At 38.1% G+C, this 22013-nt stretch overlaps 2 protein-coding genes across 3 annotated transcripts in view; one reads left to right on the top strand and one right to left on the bottom strand.

The window, feature by feature from the left end:
* Positions 1-22013, top strand: part of LOC132256920 (max dimerization protein 1-like) — a 114051-nt gene that overhangs the window by 56286 nt on the left and 35752 nt on the right. The window lies entirely within an intron of this gene.
* On the bottom strand, positions 9621-21884 carry LOC132256893 (phenoloxidase 1-like). The gene is made up of 4 exons (XM_059753485.1): positions 21447-21884; positions 20745-21375; positions 20291-20681; positions 9621-9756 (listed from the first exon to the last, which is right to left on the bottom strand). The coding sequence occupies exons 1-4, from the start codon at positions 21882-21884 to the stop codon at positions 9621-9623; spliced, it is 1596 nt and encodes a 531-aa protein (XP_059609468.1).

The raw sequence follows: 22013 nt of genomic DNA, 5'->3' as shown, positions 1-22013 counted from the left end.
TATATAAAATGCCATTAGTGTGGTTATAGGGAGAATTATCTCATTGTGCTTTGAAAAGGGAAAATTGCGTATGCGAATGTATGTGTGCGTACAAAAGAATGGGTTGAAAGTGGCTTAATGAGTTCACCCCGTAAATGGATTTTTAATGTATTTAGATGTGTTAATATTGCCAAGTGTGGCAACAGCATATGAGTATATCTCAGATGTCTTATGATTTTATTATTACTCCTTGTAAGAGAAAAGCCGAAAATATTCACCAACACATCGAAGTTGCCCTCATGCATGACTTACACGTGTATCAGCGATGCGGGACACTTTTTACCTAGACTGCATTCGAACCTGAGAGTTGAGAAAAAGTTTATTTAATATACCATAGAATATTGAAGAAGTAATATACGAGAAGTCATAAAATCTCACCGCAGATGACTCGACTGAATTCACTTTGAATATTAAATGACGAAGATTTTCCGTTTTTTCTTGCTCGTAAAATAGGCTCCATTTTTCAATATATTCTAATACAAAATAAGGTATTCAATTTGTGTTACTTTTTTTCAAATAGTGCGTTAAGTCAGAGAGCATTCACAGACTTCACAGAATTAGTGGTTCAAAGTAGTCTTTATAAGAAAAATGCAAAACCACGAATGATAATATTGGTTTTGGGACGCTCTTCTTCATAAAAAGTAATAATAGATAGCATGTTCAGGGAAAGATGAAAAAAATGGAAGTCAGAAGCAAAATGTCATAATTCAAATGCTCATGCCGTTTATTATTCCCAAAATGGGTTCGTATAGGGGGATTCTCACAATTGTAACTGGTTGGAATCTTAGTTCAACTCATAGTGCGTACGCGTGTGTGTAGATCATAAGGGATGTTACTCGACCCATTTAAGATCTAAGTGGCCAAATACGGAACAGGGCGCGTTGCGGCCAGTCACACCTTTGGAGATCCTGGTAGAAATGGGTTCCTGGAGCGCAGGGCATCAGGAGGGGATCATGCAGGGAGCGGCACTGCCAGAAGTGAGTGGGACTGTCTGAGGCCCAGAGCCAAGGCAGCTGTTCCTGAGTGCAGGCGATGGGCTGACCAGGAGGAGTACCAGGATCCTCTGGTCCGGGTCCTGTTCCAGGGCCATCAGGGCATGGGGGGCAGAGGGTGGTTGTGGTTGGTGTGTCTTCCGGAGGGCAGGGTGGGCATGGAGTGGTAGTTGTAGTCGTTGTCGTCGTTGTCGTCGTAGTTGTGGTTGTAGTTGTTGTCGTCGTGCTTTAAAAAGTGAAGATATGAAGCAAAGATTTAGTGTCTAATAGGTAAAAACTGTATCACACATTCTTGTCTCTATTGTTCTTCCATTGTGCTAAAGAATTGCCCAATAAGGGAACCATTGAATTTTCCTTTCTCATCGAAAACCGTGCAAATATCAGAGAAAATTTCGGGAATTTGACTAAAAACCTGGTAATAATGTTCTGCTTTCTATCGCTTTTGATAGGGGTAACTTACGTGGTAGTTGGGATGTCTTCTGGTGGTGGACAGGGTGGGCAAGGAGTTGGTGTGGTTTCGCAGGGCGGGCATGGAGTATTGAATGGTGGCCACTCTGGGAGAGGATCGGGTCTTGGAATTCCATCCCAAGCACCCTGACTTGGTGGCTCCCTGGGCCTTGTCCATTCCCATGTGTTGACATGGACGCAAGCCCTAGCCTGCTCAGAGAAGAGGGTGTAGTAGTCACAACGATGTCTTACGGCATCCTGACCAAGCTGGACACACTCCCAGTAATGGACGGGATCCCAGTTGTTCCTCCAGAAGCGAACGTTAAGTTCCTCTTGAGTGCGACAACCGGGACGACCATTCGAATGATCGGTGTCGGCATAGAATGCTGACGGTGCAGCATAAACGGCGCTGAAGCACAAGATCGCAAGTAAAAAGGCTAGGATAAAGGAGATCACTTGTTAGTTAGTCACTTATAGGAGCACAAGAGCACAGCACACTTACACTTCATGGTGAATGAAGACTCTGTTCGTTACTGGTTGGCTCTGTGCAATTTCCACCTGATTTTATACTTGATCAAGAGTGGTTATCGGAAGAGCGAAGCCTCATCCATTTTCCCCCGTAATGACATAAATGGATGGTCTTGCTATCATAAGGCATTCCCAAAAAGTGTAAAAATTCCTTTTTCACCAAGCGTACGCTATGGTAAAAGCAAGAAATTCAACGATTTCGAGTAAGATGTCACTAAGAAAATTAATTATCCGGCAATGTGTGTTTCGATAGTTATCTACAATGCATGATAGGGATATATTCTGATGACGTGATGATTATGACAAGGTCGTAGACCATTTTGAGAAATGTCACTAAAGAATTCTCGCAAAATTGTCCAATTCATCTTTGTTGCCAGTATGAATATAAATAGTAGAGTGGTGTCATAGACCATTGCGGAAATTGTACCATTGATTGCCGATATTGATTAAGTGATTTAATATTTCATATTGTTGCTGAGGAAGAGTCAAGTTTGAATGCACTAGTTTGTAACATAGCGCACATGGAAGCAATATCAATTACAGAACAGAGTTGAAAATGAAACCTACTGTCATCAATAAAGAATGTAGTGTATTTTAAGGGGAAGTACTTCTTAGAAATAGTTAAGTTGACTTGAAAAAAAATCATTAACCATAAGCTCTCACAATCACATTTGGATTGTAGACAAAGTTTGTAATGCCAGTGTTTTTCTTTCTTTCTTTTCAGGTATGTTTACTGCATTGAAGATTACTAGACACACAATTGCGGAATGCAAATTCATTGCTCTCCCTAAAATCCCTCTGAATCTCAATTGATACACACACACATGAAGCTACCCGGCGAGGATACACATTGTAAGTGAAATGATGTGGTTCCATGTCTCTGGAAAAGCGTGGGAAATGCTCTGTTTGGCGTGAGGGGTGCACAGGCTTTCTATGGGGAAAAACAGTGGAAGCTCAACAGCAGAGAACTGAAATATACCCTCGGATTTATTCACCATCCAATATGTATATGTTGTGACTTGTAATGACTTCGGTATATAGTGTAGTTCTCTTCCTGTTTCAAGGATCTCACTTTCCTGTCGTTCACATTTCGGTGTGATATATGGGGAATGTGTGTGTAGGGTTGTTTCTATATTTGTCGCTCGCCTTCATATTGATTCGGGTGGGAGCTTTTGTACATTTCACTTGAATGGCGAGTAATGTGTACACAAAGAGCACTTCAGAAAATCCACACTCACAGGCCCATCTCCCCAGTCCAGGCCCTCCGACAACGGGAGCCATCATCATTTATCATCGTAGTTAATGTCTTTATGGGCGCAGATTTAATCTGATACACACGTTTCTAACACTGGAGCTTTTGTACTCTCAATAAATGTTCGTGCGCGCGTGTGTGTGTGCGCGTCTCTCTGCTGTGTGGTATTGCAATACAATTTTCATGATGATTTTTTTCTTTTTGTTTTTACTCATTCATCTCGACTACGACCCGAAAAAAGGGAACTTGAGGATATGCTCAAGATACGCACTGGACAGAATTAATGGGAGAAAATTGCGGAGTTGGAGTATAAATTAGGAATGAAAGGACGCGGAGAGGATGAATGAAAGAAGCTCAACAAGAAAGAATGTATATTATGTGTTTTCTTGCTTGTGTTGCGTGCTTCAAGGAAGAAAGATTTGTGGAAATCGATTAAAATTGAATGCGTACCGATTTTGGATGTGTGTTTATAGTCAGAAAACTGAACACATTTCCAAGGATGAGCAAAAAGACATAACGCTTTTTCGTTTATTGTCTCTTTTTCTCGACTTCTTCCATTTAGGCAGTTTCACAAGTTAGGTACATATATGCCGTGTATACGTTTTAGAGAAAGCAGTATTTTTCTTATGCTTGCATCACAAAACATTTTTTTAAAACATACGATTTTTTCTTTCTTTAAAAGAACTGTGATTTCCAATAAGCCTGGAATTGTTTCGGTGACGTGATAATGCAAATTGAATGTAATGTAATAAGTTTTTGAACTTATATATAGATAGTTTGTTATTTTCCCGGCCTGTCATGGGAAAAAACTTGATTAATCGTGCGCATCGCCTTATCTTGTGTTGCTGATAAGATGGGTAATGCTCTATTTTGATCGTGACACTTGCAGAACATTGACTTATGTGTGGAATTTGCGGCACTCATCCGCATGTCCCGACAAAATTAATTTTCGTCTGAAAGTCCCGCAATAATTATTGATTATTGCTCGTTGATGAATTGCGTAGGATTATCCTAAAAAGTGGAGAGGAAGCTTCTTCCGCATGAGTCATATAAGAGAGTCATGAAAACGGAGTAATATACATATGTGATGAATGGGAGTGATTTCCCAGAGGGGGAAAAAATGCATGATTGATCCGCAGTGTGGATGACGTGGTGTGTAAATTGTGGAGTGAGTTAAAAAATAAAAATAAATCCATTCATTAAAATACAGGCCTTATCGCGATGGTGGCTCAAAATTTGGCGGACAAATGCGAGCATTATTGGTCGAAATTTGATTATGGCTGATTGTCTATTAATCGATGAGTTGGAAACTTTGCTTATAGCATAATGCTGTGTGTTGTATGGCAATGCGAGTGTGTTTTTCATGACAGGAAGAAGTGAGAGAGAAAGAAAGAGGAATTTGAGAATTGGGCGCTGAGATGTGTGAGTTGAACATACACATTGGCGCAGAGCAAAGAAACACAAAATGTCCTTGGCCGTGACAGTGGAAAACGCGCTGAGCGGCACGTTTTATGGGAGGGAATCTCTTGAGGGAGGAGGTCAGGGGGCACGAACGTGGCAGAGCACATAGTGTGCATGTGTGCGCCATTCTGACGCTTGCGCGCAACGCAACATCAATATTAGATCGTGGTGGCGAACAAAGAATACGTGAAAACGCACACACTCACAGTGTCAGATTCACTGAACCATACATGGATGTTCACTATAGGGAATTGTTCTCTCTGTCACACTCGATGGTTGTCTCAAGTCAGGGGTTCATCACCATGCCAATATAGCCATGGCAGATGCTGTCAATAGCTATCTCTGCATTCTTTTCGGGAGGAAAAGCCTTTTTTGCGACAGTTGATAATTGTCATTTCTCGTCGTAGGCTGAATATGATAATCTTCCCTTGGGCTCAACCACCAAAATGCGATTACTTTTTAATCTGCTTTGTTTCTCTGGCAACATGCACATTCTTATGGCTGAATTACCTTTCTGGCAGATTACATGACTTTTTACTGAAATAGGATTTACATCCACAGACAGGATATGACTTTTGCACAGAGAACAACATTTAATAAGTATCTCGTAAATTCAATTGTAATGTGTGGATTTATGAATAATTTAAAACTATAGGATTTTATTCATAACACTTCTCATTTCGACATTAAATTAAAATATAATATTAAATAAATGTATTTATATCAATCAAGTTCAACATTCTTTCTCAATGCTCAGCCGTATGCGAAATTAATGTAAATTTCTGGTGATAGTATTTCTCTAAATATTATTTAATTGTATAGAAAATAAATAAATTTGTCGGTAAAATGGCTGATGAACAGTTATGTAAATCTTTGTGCAAATTTTTCTAGTATATTTTGATAAATAAATGTTCCACTCAGCTGATGGGATGTCTTTCTGTTTGCCAGAAAGAAGACACACGCGTTCGTGTGTCGAAAAATTGTGCGCGATATTATGCAACAATAACCCACAATTTTCCCATTAGACGATCTGACGATTGAAAATAGAAGATGACAGTGTATTTTCTCACACAATTCTTGAGCTTTTTCTCCTATTACTTTGAATTTTCAGAGGAATATTTCATGTTGAAAGTCCACATCAACTTTTTTGATGAATAGCACTCTGTATAAATTGGCTTTAGTTGTTTGTTTGTGATTAAATTCATGTCTATTTTTATCACAACTCTTCACATGAAAGAATGAGACTCCTCGGCTGCAAAGTTGAGTGCTTCATTTGATAGGATGAACACAAATCAGTTTTATTTGAGGAATTATAGCTGAAATGTGGAGTTTTGCAATTTGCTGAATAGTTGAGAAAGGGTGAAATATTTACAATTATGAAAAAAACGAACGAGATGTTGATACACAAAAGCTCAGGCGGTCGGAGCATTTTTAGCGGGAAGAACAATTTTTCATTATGAAATTGCAAAATTACTGAGAAATGCTTCTGCCCTCGCTTGCACACTGTCAGAGGAATTTTTAATTTTAGCAATTTATTCTTTCATCTTGCAAATGATAGTGTTCATTTCTTTCCTTTTTCGTAAATTGCGATGGAGGTTTTCCCCTCATTTTCCGACTGCACTTGTTTTTACCCGAGTGTGTTTACAGTTGGATGGTATTTGTGAATGTTTGTAAAATTCACCGAAATTTTCACTGTCTTTCCATTTGTGTTTTTTGATCTGTGCTCAGTTTTTTTTTCAAGTGCAGTCATTGGGTGGTGGGCGACGGAAGAGCGGAAATGCGGGGTGAAGGAAAAGCACAGAGAAGTAATGCGCGATAGTGGAAAGTGTACGGATGTGTAAAAGTAATATTAAAATGAGAGTGAGGCTGAGGTTCATTTAAATGTAAAATTCTGGCGAATTTCCAAGGAAAATTCTAATTTCATTTTGTGTCATCTTGATGCTAATACTGGGCGCGCAATGCCTTTTTCTCATACTTGAAACTGAGAGTGAGAATATATTTTGCATTATATTTGTTGGATGAGATAAGTGTGTCGTTTTACATGGTTTTAAATTGTATTTGAGGTTAGAAATTTCTCTACTGATAATGTTCAAAAATTAATTTCTTTGTCAATTTGTGGCAGTGGATGAAATAGGTGACGAATTGCAGAAATTGACCAGTTTTTACCCCCAAACACTCACACACCTGAGAAAGGAGAAAATAAAGTCTCCGAAACGTTGTAATAGACTGGAAAGGAGTCAAACTTGTTCGCCTTTTCCGTTGAAAAACCATTGAAGATACTTTTTGGCCGAAAAATTCACTACATAATTTCTAATGCTCCTAATAAATACGGGTTTGCATGCCTGGTTATTTCGCGAGGGTGATGATTGAAAGGTTGGCTTGACTTCAATATTTTATTAGCGGAAAAAATCGATAAAGTATCATATGCGTTCGTGGTAGTAATTTGAAAAATCCCCATGAGAGTGAATATGGCAATTTCTTTCTTTAGTACTTTGATAGCTTAGGGTTGTTTTTATGATGGGCCAAATACGAGATTTTCTCTCTTTCGATGGAAAAGTGAGTGTTAAATTGCAATTTATTTTCCTCGTCATTTATAAACTGTCACTGTGCACAGAGTTTGTGACATTCGGTGTAGCACTAAAATCTTTAAATTAATATTCCACCATCGCCACAACTGGAGGAGAGTGAAGTGTCCAATGTAGTGCGTTAGACATAATTCATGGGGGTACCAAACTGAAAATGATTTGCATATTATCTCGTTGACAACGAGAACAATAAATCTCCAAATCGAACACCAACTCGACCTATGAATTATTATTTGTATCCCCCTCCGTTTTCAGTTGCGAGCCTGCTATTTAAATGCTCCTCAGAGATTGAATGAGGTAAATAGGAGATCACATAAATTTGCTGGTTAATTCCCTCCTCTTGAGGTTTCCCTTTGCCCGCCAACCCAATTTTGGTTGAGCGACAACAATTTCCACATTGGCTGCATTGTTTGCTGCATTTAAATGCTCACGATTGTTCAATCTATTTCGTCATTTGATTAATTTGATGCGTCGTTTTATCTCTTTTTTCCTCGTTATGGCAAAAGAATATAGAGGGACCATTAAATGACACTAAACATTATTTATTGACTCCTCAATTTGTAGCACGAATGTTGGTGCGATGTTGAAATAATTGGGGCTCTTAATAGATTCCTTTTCGCACGACCTTTACCAAATGAGTCACAATCTTGAGTTACAATGCACACGCGAAAGAGTGTAATTTGAAAAATGCCACCCTGAAGACTGTGTTGATGGTTGTGCATACGATAAACATGGTCTACAACTTGTACGAAATGCAATCAAACACATAAAACTCGAGGAAAGATGTTATCAGCGAAGGATGGAATATGTGAATTGTGGACAAAACTCATATCCACTGCTGCAATCGTTTCAAAGTGTGTACGTGTCCAAAAATTAAAGTTTCCCCAACTAAAGCATAGGAAATCAAATTGGATTCCAACAATGTACGTAATGCTTCTTTTTCCTTTAACTCTTCCTCATGTTAAATGACAGCCGCAATAAACTTTAAACAGCAAGTCACGTATAAATTTTCCTCAATCTGATAAATTGACTTCTATTTGTAACTATGCTTTCGCTTCACTTTACCACCCTCAAAAGATTGTGAATGTGTTGTGGGTGTTTGTGTACTTTTTCGGGGATGTTGAGTGGAACACACAAAGTGTAGGGGGATTCCTTCTTTTCCACCCCAATTGTGTTCACCATTTGCAAAATGCCAACAAAATTTCTTAGCATCCAGGAAATACGGTGGTAAATTTCGTCACTCTTCCATTCATCCACTTGAATATTACTAAGGAAATTAGGAATAGTTGATCCAAAACATCAGAACTTCAATCTCAATTGTAATTATCATTCCACTTTCTACACATAAATGCTCTACTCATCAACTGATACACACTCTGTAATATACACTCATCGACCGCACTTCAAGTGTTGTTTCGTGGGGGAAAGGCAAGATGATAAAGCTCCACTTCTTCGGTGTATGAAGTTGAAGCTTTCCTCGATGTTATACGAAAAAGGAAAATGACCAAGAGAGTTTTTCAAAGCAATAAAATGGACTAATCACATCATTTCGACTAAATTTACTGGAATTCGAGAATATACCATTTTCCAAGTCTAAATTAATGCGCCATTTGAGGGAAATACTCTTCACATTTCCCTTACAGTAGCGCGAATGGAGGAATTATCAGTGGAAGCACTCAATAGAATACAGTGAATTGAGATAAAAGTTGTGAGTATGACGCGAGTGAATGACTTTCATTTGAATTATTGTATTCAGGGAATTATTTAAAAGACAAAAATGCCAATGTACTTTGCGAATCTACGAAGAGTAAAAATATCACAAATTTTTTCACTATCAGTATGTGTTTTTTTCATATAGTTGTCAACATGGTACTAAATAATCCTTGGTATATAATTTGAATACGATTGGTGAATGAATGACAGATTAAAGGTTGAGGTAATTTGTATTCTTGCTAATCATGTGAAACACAAGGATAATGGAGAAGTGGTAAAATTGTTATATATTCAAGAGAAATGCCAACAGAGCTGGAAAAGTCAATTCCCTCTATAAAGAGACTGAAATATTTATGAAAGTTGATGAGAGATAAATGTCCCTTTTAGAATGTCTCCCGCTTCATATATCATTCAAAAAATCACTTAAAAATTTCTGACTTATACGGATTCTGATTGATTTCCACGCAATCCGTTCATGGCTTTTTTTGACGCCTCTGAAGCAAAGGCCAAGAGTTTATGAAATTATACATAGAGTAAAATAATATGTTGGAGTTTTAAGTATCACACCTACCAATTGCAACACACGTAATCATACAAAGTGTTTCATTTCACCTCACGCGTCTCGTATCGTCGAAATACCGCTTTTTCCGTGTTCATGAAATATCCAAAAACCACACGATTGTCTTGAGGATGATTTCTGACAGTTGAGCGCTGCTTTACCTTCTGACATTGACACGGGCTGGTGGGGATGGGGATGTTAGGAAAATTCACTCTTATCTTGTTAATAATTCACGCAACATTTCCGACGCGATTGTGCGTCGAACCAACGAATTATGAATTTTATGTGAAAGAAGATTAAAATTAAGAGCATTCAATTATTTATTTAACGAGTGAATTTACGCGTAGTAACAGTATTACATTTTCAACCCCGCGATATGCAAGTGGTGAGTTGCGATGGTGTGTTCATTTCTCACGCCAGAAGCATCAGAGAAAATGTTAATAACTTTGCAAAACACCCTACAACTGGTGAAAATGAAGGACGAAATTTTGAGCTAAATGATTCCATTTCGGCAGCAAGAATTTTTGAATAATAAAAAAATTTTCTATACTTGCCAAGACAGCTAAAGTTGTCGGGTATGAATGAGAAAATTTTCCGTGTGAAATAAAGGAGGAAACAAGAAGCGGTTATTCATCATTTTCCAGAGGTATTATGGAGGGAAGTGAGCGTCTACTCTTGCACCCAATCTATCTACACCCGTGGAAAATTTATTATAGTTAAATATATTATAAAAGAAAATGTATTTGATATTTTCCCTCGAAACCCCCGAGTACATCACAGGGAGAAAGACGCCAACACTAGGAAGAGAGATATTCCACTTCCGCGTTGGTATATATTTGTAACCAAAAAGGGAGAAATTACGCAACGAGAAAATATTTTGAAGGGTGTGAAAAACCCATTAACTTTTGTAACCCCTTCAACGCATGATAAATTATATAAATACTTTTCCCGTTAGCTTTTCTTATATACAGATTTTTCTCTTCCATCAATTTTCTTCTTCTGCCTTTGCTCACTTTCATGAGCTGTTCTCTCCAAAAATCACCCCTAAAAGACACCTATCTTACCTCGTGCAGAAAATGAAGAGCATTTTGAACAACTTTTCACATTTTTCCCTCTTCTCCAAGCAGAACTTTTTACTATAATTTGGGGAACAATATAAATAGAAAAATGGATACATACTGATAGGTGAATTTGAATTAAGGAGAAAGTTTGACAGAGTGGTAAAAATTCATGCAATAAAATCCCCAGAAAACAAAAAAGTCGATTTTGTCCACTCAAAATCATCACATGGTTTTCTCTATTGATCGAAACTCTGTACTTGTTGAGGATGACACACAAATATTTTTATGATCTTTGTCTGTTTGAGAGTTCTAAAGAAAAAAAACAAACTGTTGTAAACGATAATTAATTTAGTGATTTTTACAAGTTGAATATGGAAAGAAAAACTTCGTTCTTAAAAACCCCTGAAACTATACTTATTGTTAACTCCGTTTTGAATAATTTCAATTCTTCATGTATTTCGCGTATTAAATTTCTTATGTTATTTTTTCGAAAATTGAGCCAGTGCTATTGTGACATCGATGTATTTAAGTACAGACGGTGATTGAGTTAAGTAAGAATACATACAACCAAACGTTGACTTTCATTTTGTCACATAAAGTAATTTTTCACGCTAAAAGTGGCGTAATTATTTACATATATGTAAGATAACACGTATTATTTTTCACATCGGAACATATATGTATCATACAATGTGTTCAATGATTATGTAAATTGTTCTATTACTGATTCTCTTTTTGCACAGTGTGACTGAAAGCTCTTCAGTGATATTTTATAAGATGACAGGGCGAGAAAGATTACATGGTGTGTTCTTATTTGTTATTCAAAGTTTACACTCAGTTTGTATTTTCTAATTATGATAAATTGCATCTTTCATACTTCTTCGTGAGGATGGTTGTGGAAATTTTATGCAAAATATTATCTTGTCAGTATTATGCTAAAGCTTTTGAAGTGTTTGTGAATTGCTATACGCTCTGATAGGAGTTTGAAGAAAACTTTTGGAAAATGCATGACTGAGAAATGATAGATTTGTTGATGTTTAAATGAAATTTTACTCAATTTATACGATGCAGAGAGTATATGTATGCATTGAAATACTATAATAGTGATTTATGTGCTGAGAAAGGAAAAGTCACTAATGACTTGTATGTTTGGTGTGTTGTCGCTAAAGATTTTTCTCCAAAGATAGATAGAATTTTGCTCACGCAGTGTTGGGAAAAAGGAGAAGAAAAGTGGAGTGGAGACAATGATGACAAAGTCGCCTTTTTAATGACTCTGTTTTTCCTACCATAAAATCACTCGGGAATTTATTGTGTTGTTCCCAAATGGAGACACACACCCACACACACACACAGTCAGTGGGAAAAATAACAATCCACACATGAGAGGGCTGAGAAAAAGTGCAATAAAAGTGAGAGAAGAAAAATTGTATCGCCATCGTGGGTGGTAATCTTAATGATGGCGCGATGATGGTGGAAGGAAAAAGTTTGGAGAGACACATGAATAAAACTTAAATACGCAAGAGTACTTATAAACAAAAAGGAATAAGAAGACATTTTAGCCGGGGTCGGGAAGGTGGAAAAGGGGTTTTCGAGGGATGCTGGCGGCGGTGGTGCGACGAGGAGGCGTGAAGGAAAGCAGGAAGTAGGAAACAACAAATAAAGGAAGGATTTTATGTATGCAGAGGAGCATAAAAGGAAGTATTTCAAAAGATTTGTAAACGTAGCATCACATAAAATCCATATAACTCACAAATTTCCACGTACATACTCTTCATGGTTATCTCTTTCGCATTCGCACATTCTCCTCCGCTCGCCCAGTGTGAAAAATATTCCCTCTAGCTGAGAAAGGTGTGTGTGAGTCTGTGGAAGTGTGCGTGTGTTAAGGGTTTGAGGTGGGCAGAAATGCGCGGAAAAGGGTAAAACCCAGAGCGCCATGTATATAGTGAGCTGATGGTGAAAAGTGTAAAGAAGATTTTGCTGAGCTATGCGAAAGAGTCACAGTGAGGACAAGGTGAAAGGTGAATTTGAAGATGGTGCTTACGGCAGCAGGAAAAACAGAAGAAAGAGAGAAAAAAGTGGCAATTAAGCTATGTCAAGTATTTCATTCCAAATACCGCCTTCTTGTGGAAAACTTTTAGCCTCCCTAGAAAACAAGCCAGCTGAGAAAGTGTGTTTGCAAAAGAGATGCGATACACTGACTATCCATATAAAATAGTTATCTTATTCATGGGAGTTTAGGGAAGAGAGATTTGTACTTTTGTGCAATATTCCACTGATTTTTGGACCGTCAATAATTTTGAAGCTAAGACAGAGACTCTTTGAACGATCTTCTACACAACCAGAGTTAGCGAAAAAGACTGCAACTGTACTAATCGCCGTGACATTTTAACACTTATAATGTTATAAGGTTAACCAAGAAATTTCCAATGTTTTCGGCAATACTGAAACCATTGACAAGTGAGAAGAAATCCGTTGAAGTGACTGCGATAGATAGAAATCAAATAGATGCTGATTACATTCAACTCACAGATCTTATGTATTAAACCCATTTTCACATGCTGTAAGAATAAAGAGCCGAAGCCAAAGGGAGGGAAAAAAGAGAAAAAGAAGTCCAAGAGAAGAAGTGCTCGAGGAGGAAAGTAAGGATGTGTAAGAAGAGTTGAAAAGTTTGCATTGAAATCTTCTCTCCTCTACTCGATTTTACCCACTTTCGTGCCGCGTCATAGATAAAGTTTCTAGAGCGGGAAAATGAGAGGGTGGCATGTGGTGTGGTTTGGGAGTCTGGTAAAGATTGAGATCCTATCCAAGATGTGTCCAACATTTCCGCACATCATAGAAAAGTTATTTTTTGAAAACTATCCACATTGAAAACATCCTTAAATCACGATTAAAGGACTTCTCCTCTTGACTTCTCCATCTTCACCGCCATGCATACATAGCAAAATCTGCGGACTATGAGTACACACCGCACGACTCCTCGTGTGTCTTTGGGGGTTGCGGAAAGGCACCACACCAAGGACGCCCATGGGAGGTGAAAGGGATGACTGTGGGTGTGTGGATTGTGGCATGGGCTGCAGGATCTCATTCGGGGGATGAAGAGTGTGGCGGCTGAGCGAAAAACACGAACGGAATAATAATGGTGAAAATGGGATTGTAACGACCGCCGGGTATTGATTAAGCGAAGACCACTTGATGTGAGCTTGTGTGAAAAGATATAAAAAGAGTAATTTTATTATAGCAACTCTCCACCGCATATGATGAGTGAGGGAGGGAGGGAAGCATTTTTCTCACATTTCCACCAGAGCTTTTCACTTAAGAAATGACACTTTCACCCCATTCCCGGCTCCGTGGAATGTATCGTGGAATTCATCACGGAGAAATTGTGAAAATCTCTATCAGGAATCATTTGTTCCCACCGACGCTTTACTTTCTTCATCCACTCTGACCTCCAACTACCTGATTCGAGGGTGGATTATATGGAATTTTTCACGCCCTCACAGTGTTGCCCCACTCAGAAACATTTTTTCTCTCCCTTTTTCTATTTATGCCACCCCTCATGGAAAATCGATTGGTTCGAATGCTTTTCCAAGCGCTTTTCCTCTTGCATGTAAAATGGGGAAAAAATAGAAAGAATCCACGTGTGGGCAAAAGAAGTGAAATGGCACCACAAACACACACTCTCTCTCTCCTCACCCCTTTTCCTCGCATGAATTTGTATGTATATAATGTGTGAGATTCCACCTTAGGATAATGCTGAATGAATTTCTTTTTAATTCCAAATAATCCCTCCACAGTAATTTGTATATCTCATGGAATGAGAGTGAGATTTTTATCTCCCTCTTCTTGCACACTTCCTTCCCAGAATGAGTGAGAGAGAATGGAATTGAAGTTAAATAAGTAATTTAATGAAATTCATGCCGAATGCTGTTGAAGGTGTGGAGCATGTAAAATGAAAGCTCCTTTTTTATCATCACTCACACCACCAGCGACTTTCTCCCCACATTTTGATTGATATTAATGATGAAAAACTATTTTCACGTATTTTATCCGTATCTGACTAGCATATTTTTCCACAAAAACTATTTTTCCTCGCCCGACTAAAGGCATTTTGCCACTGTTTCTCGCACTGTGTGTCGGTTTTCTGGGGCTTTTGAATTAATATTAATGAATTTTCATGGGTGAGATTCTCGAGTCACTCACAACTTTGCCTTTTTCTCTTGCCGCGCACAACACAAAAGGATGACTTTTCCGGCGATGGCGTGCAGAAAATACACGCATTTTGAGAAGACAGTTCCAGTTGTGTCAAAAGTGAAAAATTTTCCACAATAAATCAATCATGAGGCCAGTTGAGGAAGTGTGTGAAAATGCTCTGCCTCCATTTCTGATTTATCGCTGCCAGATTGGGCGGTGATTATTTCGAGGTGTATTTGAATTTACTCGAAAATTGTTTTTGATTGGATTTGCATAGGTAAATGATAGTCATAAATAATAATGATTGAATATGACTAATTCATAGTCTAATATCTATGATGTTTTTCTATTAAAATTGTAGACACTAAAACAGAAAAAAGCAGTAACAAATGCTCCAATGTAAATAGGGATATTTGAGTAACATTTAAATATGTTTTTGGTTTTTAATAAAGGAATTACTTATTAATGAGCAAAGATTGTTGGAAAAATTTAAATCTCGTGGAACGTGGAAATTCGCTTCACATCGATATGTTCCAGAAACTCAGGTGGCTCTATTTAATTTGGAGTCACTGTACACGTTTACATCCCAGCACTTCTATTAACAAAGCTGTTTTCTTGTCTATCTAGGCCCTTATACGTTATAGATCGAAGAAGCGAATTTGATTATATGAAATTTACGCAAATAATTAAACCTTCGCTGCGAAACTTTATCTTATAACTTATAAATATAACTTATAACTATAAATTTGATACACAGAATTACTACATATATTGCCATTAATTAAGATGCAATCAGTATGCAATCTATTGTTAATAACATGGAACAGTCTTCCTCAAAATTTTCCACTTCACCTATAAAACCCTCGAAAACATTTAATTATGCTTTTCGATAGCGGGAGAATATTCTGATGTAGAACAACACGTCAAAATATGTATCTAAGCCATCTAACTTGGCAATAAAAGTCAAAATATATATGAAGAAAGTTCAACTATAAATTAAATACGATAAAACTCGTGCATTTATGTGTTAATAAATGTTTTAAACATCTTGATAGTGTTTAAAGAAAATTGTCACGCACAGTGTGCGAGTTTTCTGTCGGCTTTTCGGTTGACTTATGTCTTTTAATCATGAAAATTGAACACTTCAGAATTCACAAAACGAAACAACAATGAGGCTATGAGTAGAGTGGGGAAATTTCATATGATGGCATTTTCCATTGAGTTATTTCCTCTTGCTTTGGGGAGGGTGTAAAATACTACCGCATTCAAAAAGTGCCGTCTTTCTACCCGGGAAATATATCATGGATAGAGCATATTTTCTGTATAGACTGAAAAGGTGAAATATAAAGGTAGTTTTTTCTTTATATAAGAAGGGAAAAATATGACAATTTTGTCACGACTACTTCTTGATATATTTTATATCACTCCACATCCTTAATAGACTCTCTATTGAATGGAATATAATCAAAATGGATTTCTATATTGCTTGCCATTGTGTCAACATTCATTCCCCCCCTGAGTCATTAAAATTGTAGATAAATTCAGGTGGTTAAATAGAGTGAGTCAATAGAGATAGTGGACATTTCAAAAGGGTTGTCAGCAATTGTGGAAAATTCCGTCTGTCGTCGACCGTTTTGAGGGTGAGTTTACCACCCTCTAAATTCACCCGCAAACGCAATGAAAAAAGTCTTTTATCCTAACCATTCTAACACACATGTTTGATTAGTGATTTGGAACAAAGTGATAGATTAAGAAACGATATAATGTTGAGGGTTGTGCTCACCAAACACCATTCTATTTTACATTTCCCCTGATATATGTACTTCATCATTTTGTGTCAGGCAGAAGGAAGAAAGGTCGAATCATAAAGAAAGTTAGAAGAAAATCGAGTGATTGCACATAATTTCGTGGTTGAACACGCGATTTGGTCGTCAGCTTTGGGAGTTGCGATACATTTAACTTAAGGGTGATGACAACAAATATAAAATTGAGCAAATTCTCCATTTCTATCTTCTGGTTTAGACAATATTAGAAAATGTATTTAAAGAATTTTCGCCTCCACATTAACTTGTTCATTTTGTGAATCGAAAAAAAGACGAATGAAAAACTTTTTACGCAGAGAGGCCAAAGTAATTTTCCCAGGTAGAAAGAAGAAGAAAATTTCTCGTCTCTAAAGGTACAACGATTTTTTTTCATCGTCTTCCCTTCATCATTTAGCGTCCCCTTGACAATCTCCTTGGCACAAAACGTGGTGGAAAATTCTATAACATGCTGTACACCTTTGGTGAGCGTGTACCCGACAGGAAATTATTATTAAAAGTGAGTGTAAAGTTTAAAATTTTCGACTTGGCTAAAACTTTTTCTTACAATTTACCATCACCTTTCTTTTCACTCTCAGCCTTCGTGCGCCTCTTTTCATTCACACTGTAGTGGCAGAAAAGCTCTACCCAACGTCTTACTTCCTCCCCTTTCCCTCTACATTTTTCCAGGTTCCGTTCAAGTGCTCAAGTTCAACGAACACGGAATGTCAACGATCGCAAATTCCTTCAGGGCAGATCACTGACTTTTCCAACCCTTTGCCAATGTTTTTCACTTCAAATATTGAGACATACCTTTCTACTAATTACAAAATCCATCTGCTACACCGTCAAATGACAAAATATTTACACTCTCTGCAGTCGATGTGCACCCTACATATTGCCAGTCAGTATATGTTCGGAAAGTGTTGTCATCAGCACAAAACTTACGGAAATAGAGCAATCATTAAAATCACATAATTTACTCATTTGACATCCAGCAACTTATAATTTTCATAACAAACACATGTCCTGCTATAGAACTTTCATTCTACTTCTCGCACAATGTAATGTTTCAATAATGACACACCATCAGACATATTAATTTTGTATTGACTTTCCCTGCGCCATCACTAATATATCTATAATTTCCTATTACAGATTTTCTGTTCATCTTTCTCCCTCAGTTTGTTTCTTGTTCCCTTTTGCATTGTAAAAAAAGCGATGTAGGGTAAAAAAAACATTCGCGTGAGTTTAAAAGGTAAAATCAATGCTCCATTTTCGCGCAAAGAAGCATTTATTGGACACTAAAAATAGTGCAAATTCCTCGACGTTGTCTTAATCTGAAATATTAAGACCTTTTAAGTTTAGAACTTGAAACTTTTAAGCTCTCAAAATCATATTTGGATTGTAGACAAAGTTTGTAATGCCAGTGTTTTTCTTTCTCTCTTTTCAGGTACGTTTACTGCATTGAAGATTACTAGACACAGAATTGCGGAATGTTAAATTCATTGCTCTCCCTAAAATTCCCCCGTGTCTTCAATTAATACACACATGAAGCTACCTGATGAGAATACACATTGTAAGTGAAATGATGTGGTTTCATGTCTCTGAGAAAGTATGGGACATAAAAAAATTATTTTGCAAGCGATTAAGAATTGAAGTTTTGAAATTACGCAATTATTTATAAGCTGCAATAAAGCAGCTTTTGTAGGTGGCGAGAGATCCAAAAATAATCGCATTATAAACTATATTTTATGTTCAAAATGGGGCACAATTTAATGGAAAACAAGTGAATGAAAGTGTAAACTGCGTCCTGTGAGTTTTATGGTTAATGTGATTATAAATCAATGAAAATCCTATAATTGTCAAAGAGTTTTTCAGATTCATCCTCCAGCATGTACATTTTGATGTTTTCTATTCAAGTAGATTGTTTATTTCCCCCCTCATTGCCACAGTCCGACACTATTTCACTCTGACTCGTGCATCACCCTTATCGATTCGCATAGAATTCTTCACTAATGCCTCGCGCCACATATTTTTCCCCCGGCTCCCACTTAGAGATACTCCCAAATTTTATTCTTGTATCAGCTATTGTTATCCCAATTTATTATATCCCAGCTCTTGCGCTTCTGCCTCCGAAAAGCCCGAGCAAAGAGATTGTATAATTCGATTTATTCGACGGCACAATCTCGGAATTTAACTCACTCCTTCCGAGCATGAAAATGGAATGGGACGACCAGATAAGAGCGAACGAAGCTCCTCGAGTTTGACAAAAAAAAATCTACAAACATATTTCCACATTTTCTCCACTTTCGCCATTGGAGTAAAAATTGTGCTGCACTGTGGTTGGAAGGATAATAAATTTCAACGTCAAATTAGCACGTTTTCTCGCCCCTTCGCAAGTCCACCCGGTGCTTCTTTTGGGTCTTTTTTATCTTTTCTCTCTCTCTTAACTCGAGAATGCACTCAAAATTTATGAAGAAATCAAAATTCAATCTCATCCGATTTGAGGGAGGACAAAAGAAGCTGTCAAAGCCTCGTCACTAGAGATTTAAAGTACATGATGGAGGGAAAAAAGGGAGAGGAATGCTATAAAAATGGCATCTTATTGGGTAACACAAAACCCTCAAATGACAGAGGCGAATGACACTTTGAGTGGACAAACACACATAATGATCGGGTGGATAGGAAAGTCACCGGGGAAGATGGTGGGCCGTTAAGCATCGCCCACAGGCGCTCAGCATGAATCTTTCAAGAGGAGGTCACTAATTTTCCAATGGCCTCTTCGTGTGTGGGTGTCACACTTTCCCCATCAATTCACAATCACGTTCTCCTCATCTCCCAAGGAGTGGAGACTCAAATTCCCTCTCGAAATTACAATTGCCGGGAAGGAGAACACAAGTCTGTCATTGCTCGTACATATTTGAACGTGCCCCAAGTCGAGACGGTGGCGGAAGTGTCTGCCAGTGCAAAAAAATCTATAAACTTAGTAATTTTATATTTGTAGTTACAAACTTCCCAAAAACCGCCATATGTTTCCAAACTAGCTCTCGCCCAAAAGTTAAGGGTTTGCGAAAAGGCAACGAGGAGGAGAGAGAAATGTGAAATACCTTGGGAGAAGCACACACACTGAATTTACGAGTTTTAATCCAAATGCTTTCGCTCTAAAGCTCCTCACTTGTACTTCAGGCTCACCCCATCGTAAAAGTTCAATGTATTAAGTGCACGAGTGTTTGTGTCTATGAAATTGCACTTAAAAACGGAAGTTGATCTAGTAAAATTTTTAACTTGCTCTCGTTTTTTGCTGGAAAGCCACCAGTAAGTTGCATTGTAAGAATGAGAGGCAGTTTTTTTCAGTTCATGTGGAATTTAGCAGCACAAACCACTTTTTGACCATTATTTCTGTACACTGAATTGTAGCATCGCATGAGGAGAGTTGTTTAGTGAGAAGGATGAATAGAAATAACAATAATAAAAAAAAACAGTTATGCTCATCCTAGATTGAAAAGTGATTTGATGCCAAAATTCGCTATTCATTTTTATTTCAACCTAGAGTGATTAAAATTAAAAAAAAATGAGCAGAAATTTTTCGGCATCAAATAGAAGATTTTTTAGTTAAATCACTACGCTTTAATTGCTTGAAATACATTCATTCTAACTTACTGTTCAAAAGGTTTCGATGGTGTACCCGAAGTTCGATCGACAGTTTGATCGAGAAAGCGAATCTTGATATCCTGAGCGTACATGTTTTCAAAGAGGAAGTCTTTGAGGTACAAAACATGCGATGAGGCCTTGCGATCGAAGGGAAAACCGAGATTTACAGAGGAACTGTTTGGTTGGAATTCCTCTTTGGTCACCATCACGAAGAGATCGCACTCAAATCCAGCTGTATTTCCTTTCGGGATGAGGAGATTCTGTGGCCAACCGCGACCTGTGCAATTCATGTGTTTCTGACCTGCATTGATTTTGAATGAATTTGGAACGATGTGCTTCATGTAGTCAGCAATAACAGCCTCATTCGAGCGCCGAACAATTGTATTTTTCCCAGGACGCACTGTAAGGGAAAAGAACACTTAGCTATATTGTTATAACACGTATAATACCATTTTATACTAACATGAAACCTTGAAATAATCCATTGTAACGAAAAAGTCCCTTTGATCCTCGAAGAAGAAGCGAGTATTGTGCTCATCGTGCTTAGGTGCCAAGTAGATAACAACATATCCCGCACAATCCGCTCCAGTATTCTCCACATCGATCTTGTAACTGAAGGTCTTGTGTTGCAAATTCGTAGTTCTCACGTAAACTGGATCTGTTGGTGAGAAGTCCAATCCACCACTAATGTCGAAGTCACTCTTCTCCCAATAAGTGTGTAATTCGTTCTTCACAATTGCTTCTCTGTCAGACAAAATGAAGGTCTCGACGTGGGATATTTTGACGCCGGGATAGCAGAGTTGAGCGTGCGTGTATGGCTTCAAGTACTTCTTGTGGTGATTGCACATGTCCACAATCAGAGCGTACCAGCGATAGAACAAGGGATCGCGACAAGCTGTGGCAGGATCGGCAATAACTCCGAATCCCTCCAAGTTTCTGCCGTCAGGATCATGACAGAATCCGATGAACAAGTGGCCCATATTAGCCATATCTCCGTAATAAGCTTCGTGCGGAGAAAGAAGTGATGATTGAATCATGTTTCCGATACAATCGATACCAAGTTCATTTTGCAAATCAACTTTCGTGTTGTCATGCTGGAAAATTTAATTTAAGTTCATCACAGATCATTGGAGCATTCAATCATTGAAAATATTTCATTACTTACTGTGATAGCAAATCCTCGATCACAAGCTTCTAAGATTCGATCTCTCCATCGCGACAGTGCAGATAAGTCACAAACTAAATAGTCATCCTCGCGGTCCAAGTCACAGAGCGTTGAATTGGCGAATCTCGGTGGGTAATTGCGACTGGAAACTGTGGTATTCAATTTCGGGAAGTAAGGTTCTTCAATGGGCCTATCAAAGTTGTTCAGCCGCTTAACGCGATGCAGTCCATTGCAGAGTCTCTCGAAGTTGTATCGTGCCAGGATTTGCTGGTGAATGTAGTAGAAAATCTCGCCGCGACGTTTCTTGGCAACAACGCTGAAGGGTCCAGCGAATGGGACACTGAAGTTGAAGGTTGAATAGTAGAAATTGAGGCCCACGTCTTCGCGAAAGTACGCACAGCGCTGCTCCAGATCAAAAAGAGAGGCTGTAAAGTTCATTGGAATCTCGACAGGTACGCGATCTTCTTGGGGAACAAGTTGAACAGCACTTCGAGCGTCTTTGTGGAGTTTTCCGTCGAAGAACTTCTCAGGGAAGAGTCCCGGCGTGACTGGGAAAACATATTCGGT

Source organism: Phlebotomus argentipes, unplaced genomic scaffold, assembly GCF_947086385.1.
Source record: "Phlebotomus argentipes unplaced genomic scaffold, Phlebotomus argentipes genome assembly contig_33, whole genome shotgun sequence".
NCBI classification, from domain to species: Eukaryota; Metazoa; Arthropoda; class Insecta; order Diptera; family Psychodidae; genus Phlebotomus; species Phlebotomus argentipes.
This window is presented reverse-complemented; position numbering and strand designations above follow the sequence as displayed.

Excerpts from the sequence above, each read along its gene's own strand:
- LOC132256893 (XM_059753485.1), bottom strand. The coding sequence starts at position 21,884 with ATGAACTTTACAGCCTCTCTTTTTGATCTGGAGCAGCGCTGTGCGTAC. Across the intron at positions 21,376-21,446 it reads ATCGAGGATTTGCTATCACA|CATGACAACACGAAAGTTGA; the intron begins GTAAGTAATGAA and ends TAAATTTTCCAG. Across the intron at positions 20,682-20,744 it reads GGATTATTTCAAGGTTTCAT|TGCGTCCTGGGAAAAATACA; the intron begins GTTAGTATAAAA and ends TTTCCCTTACAG.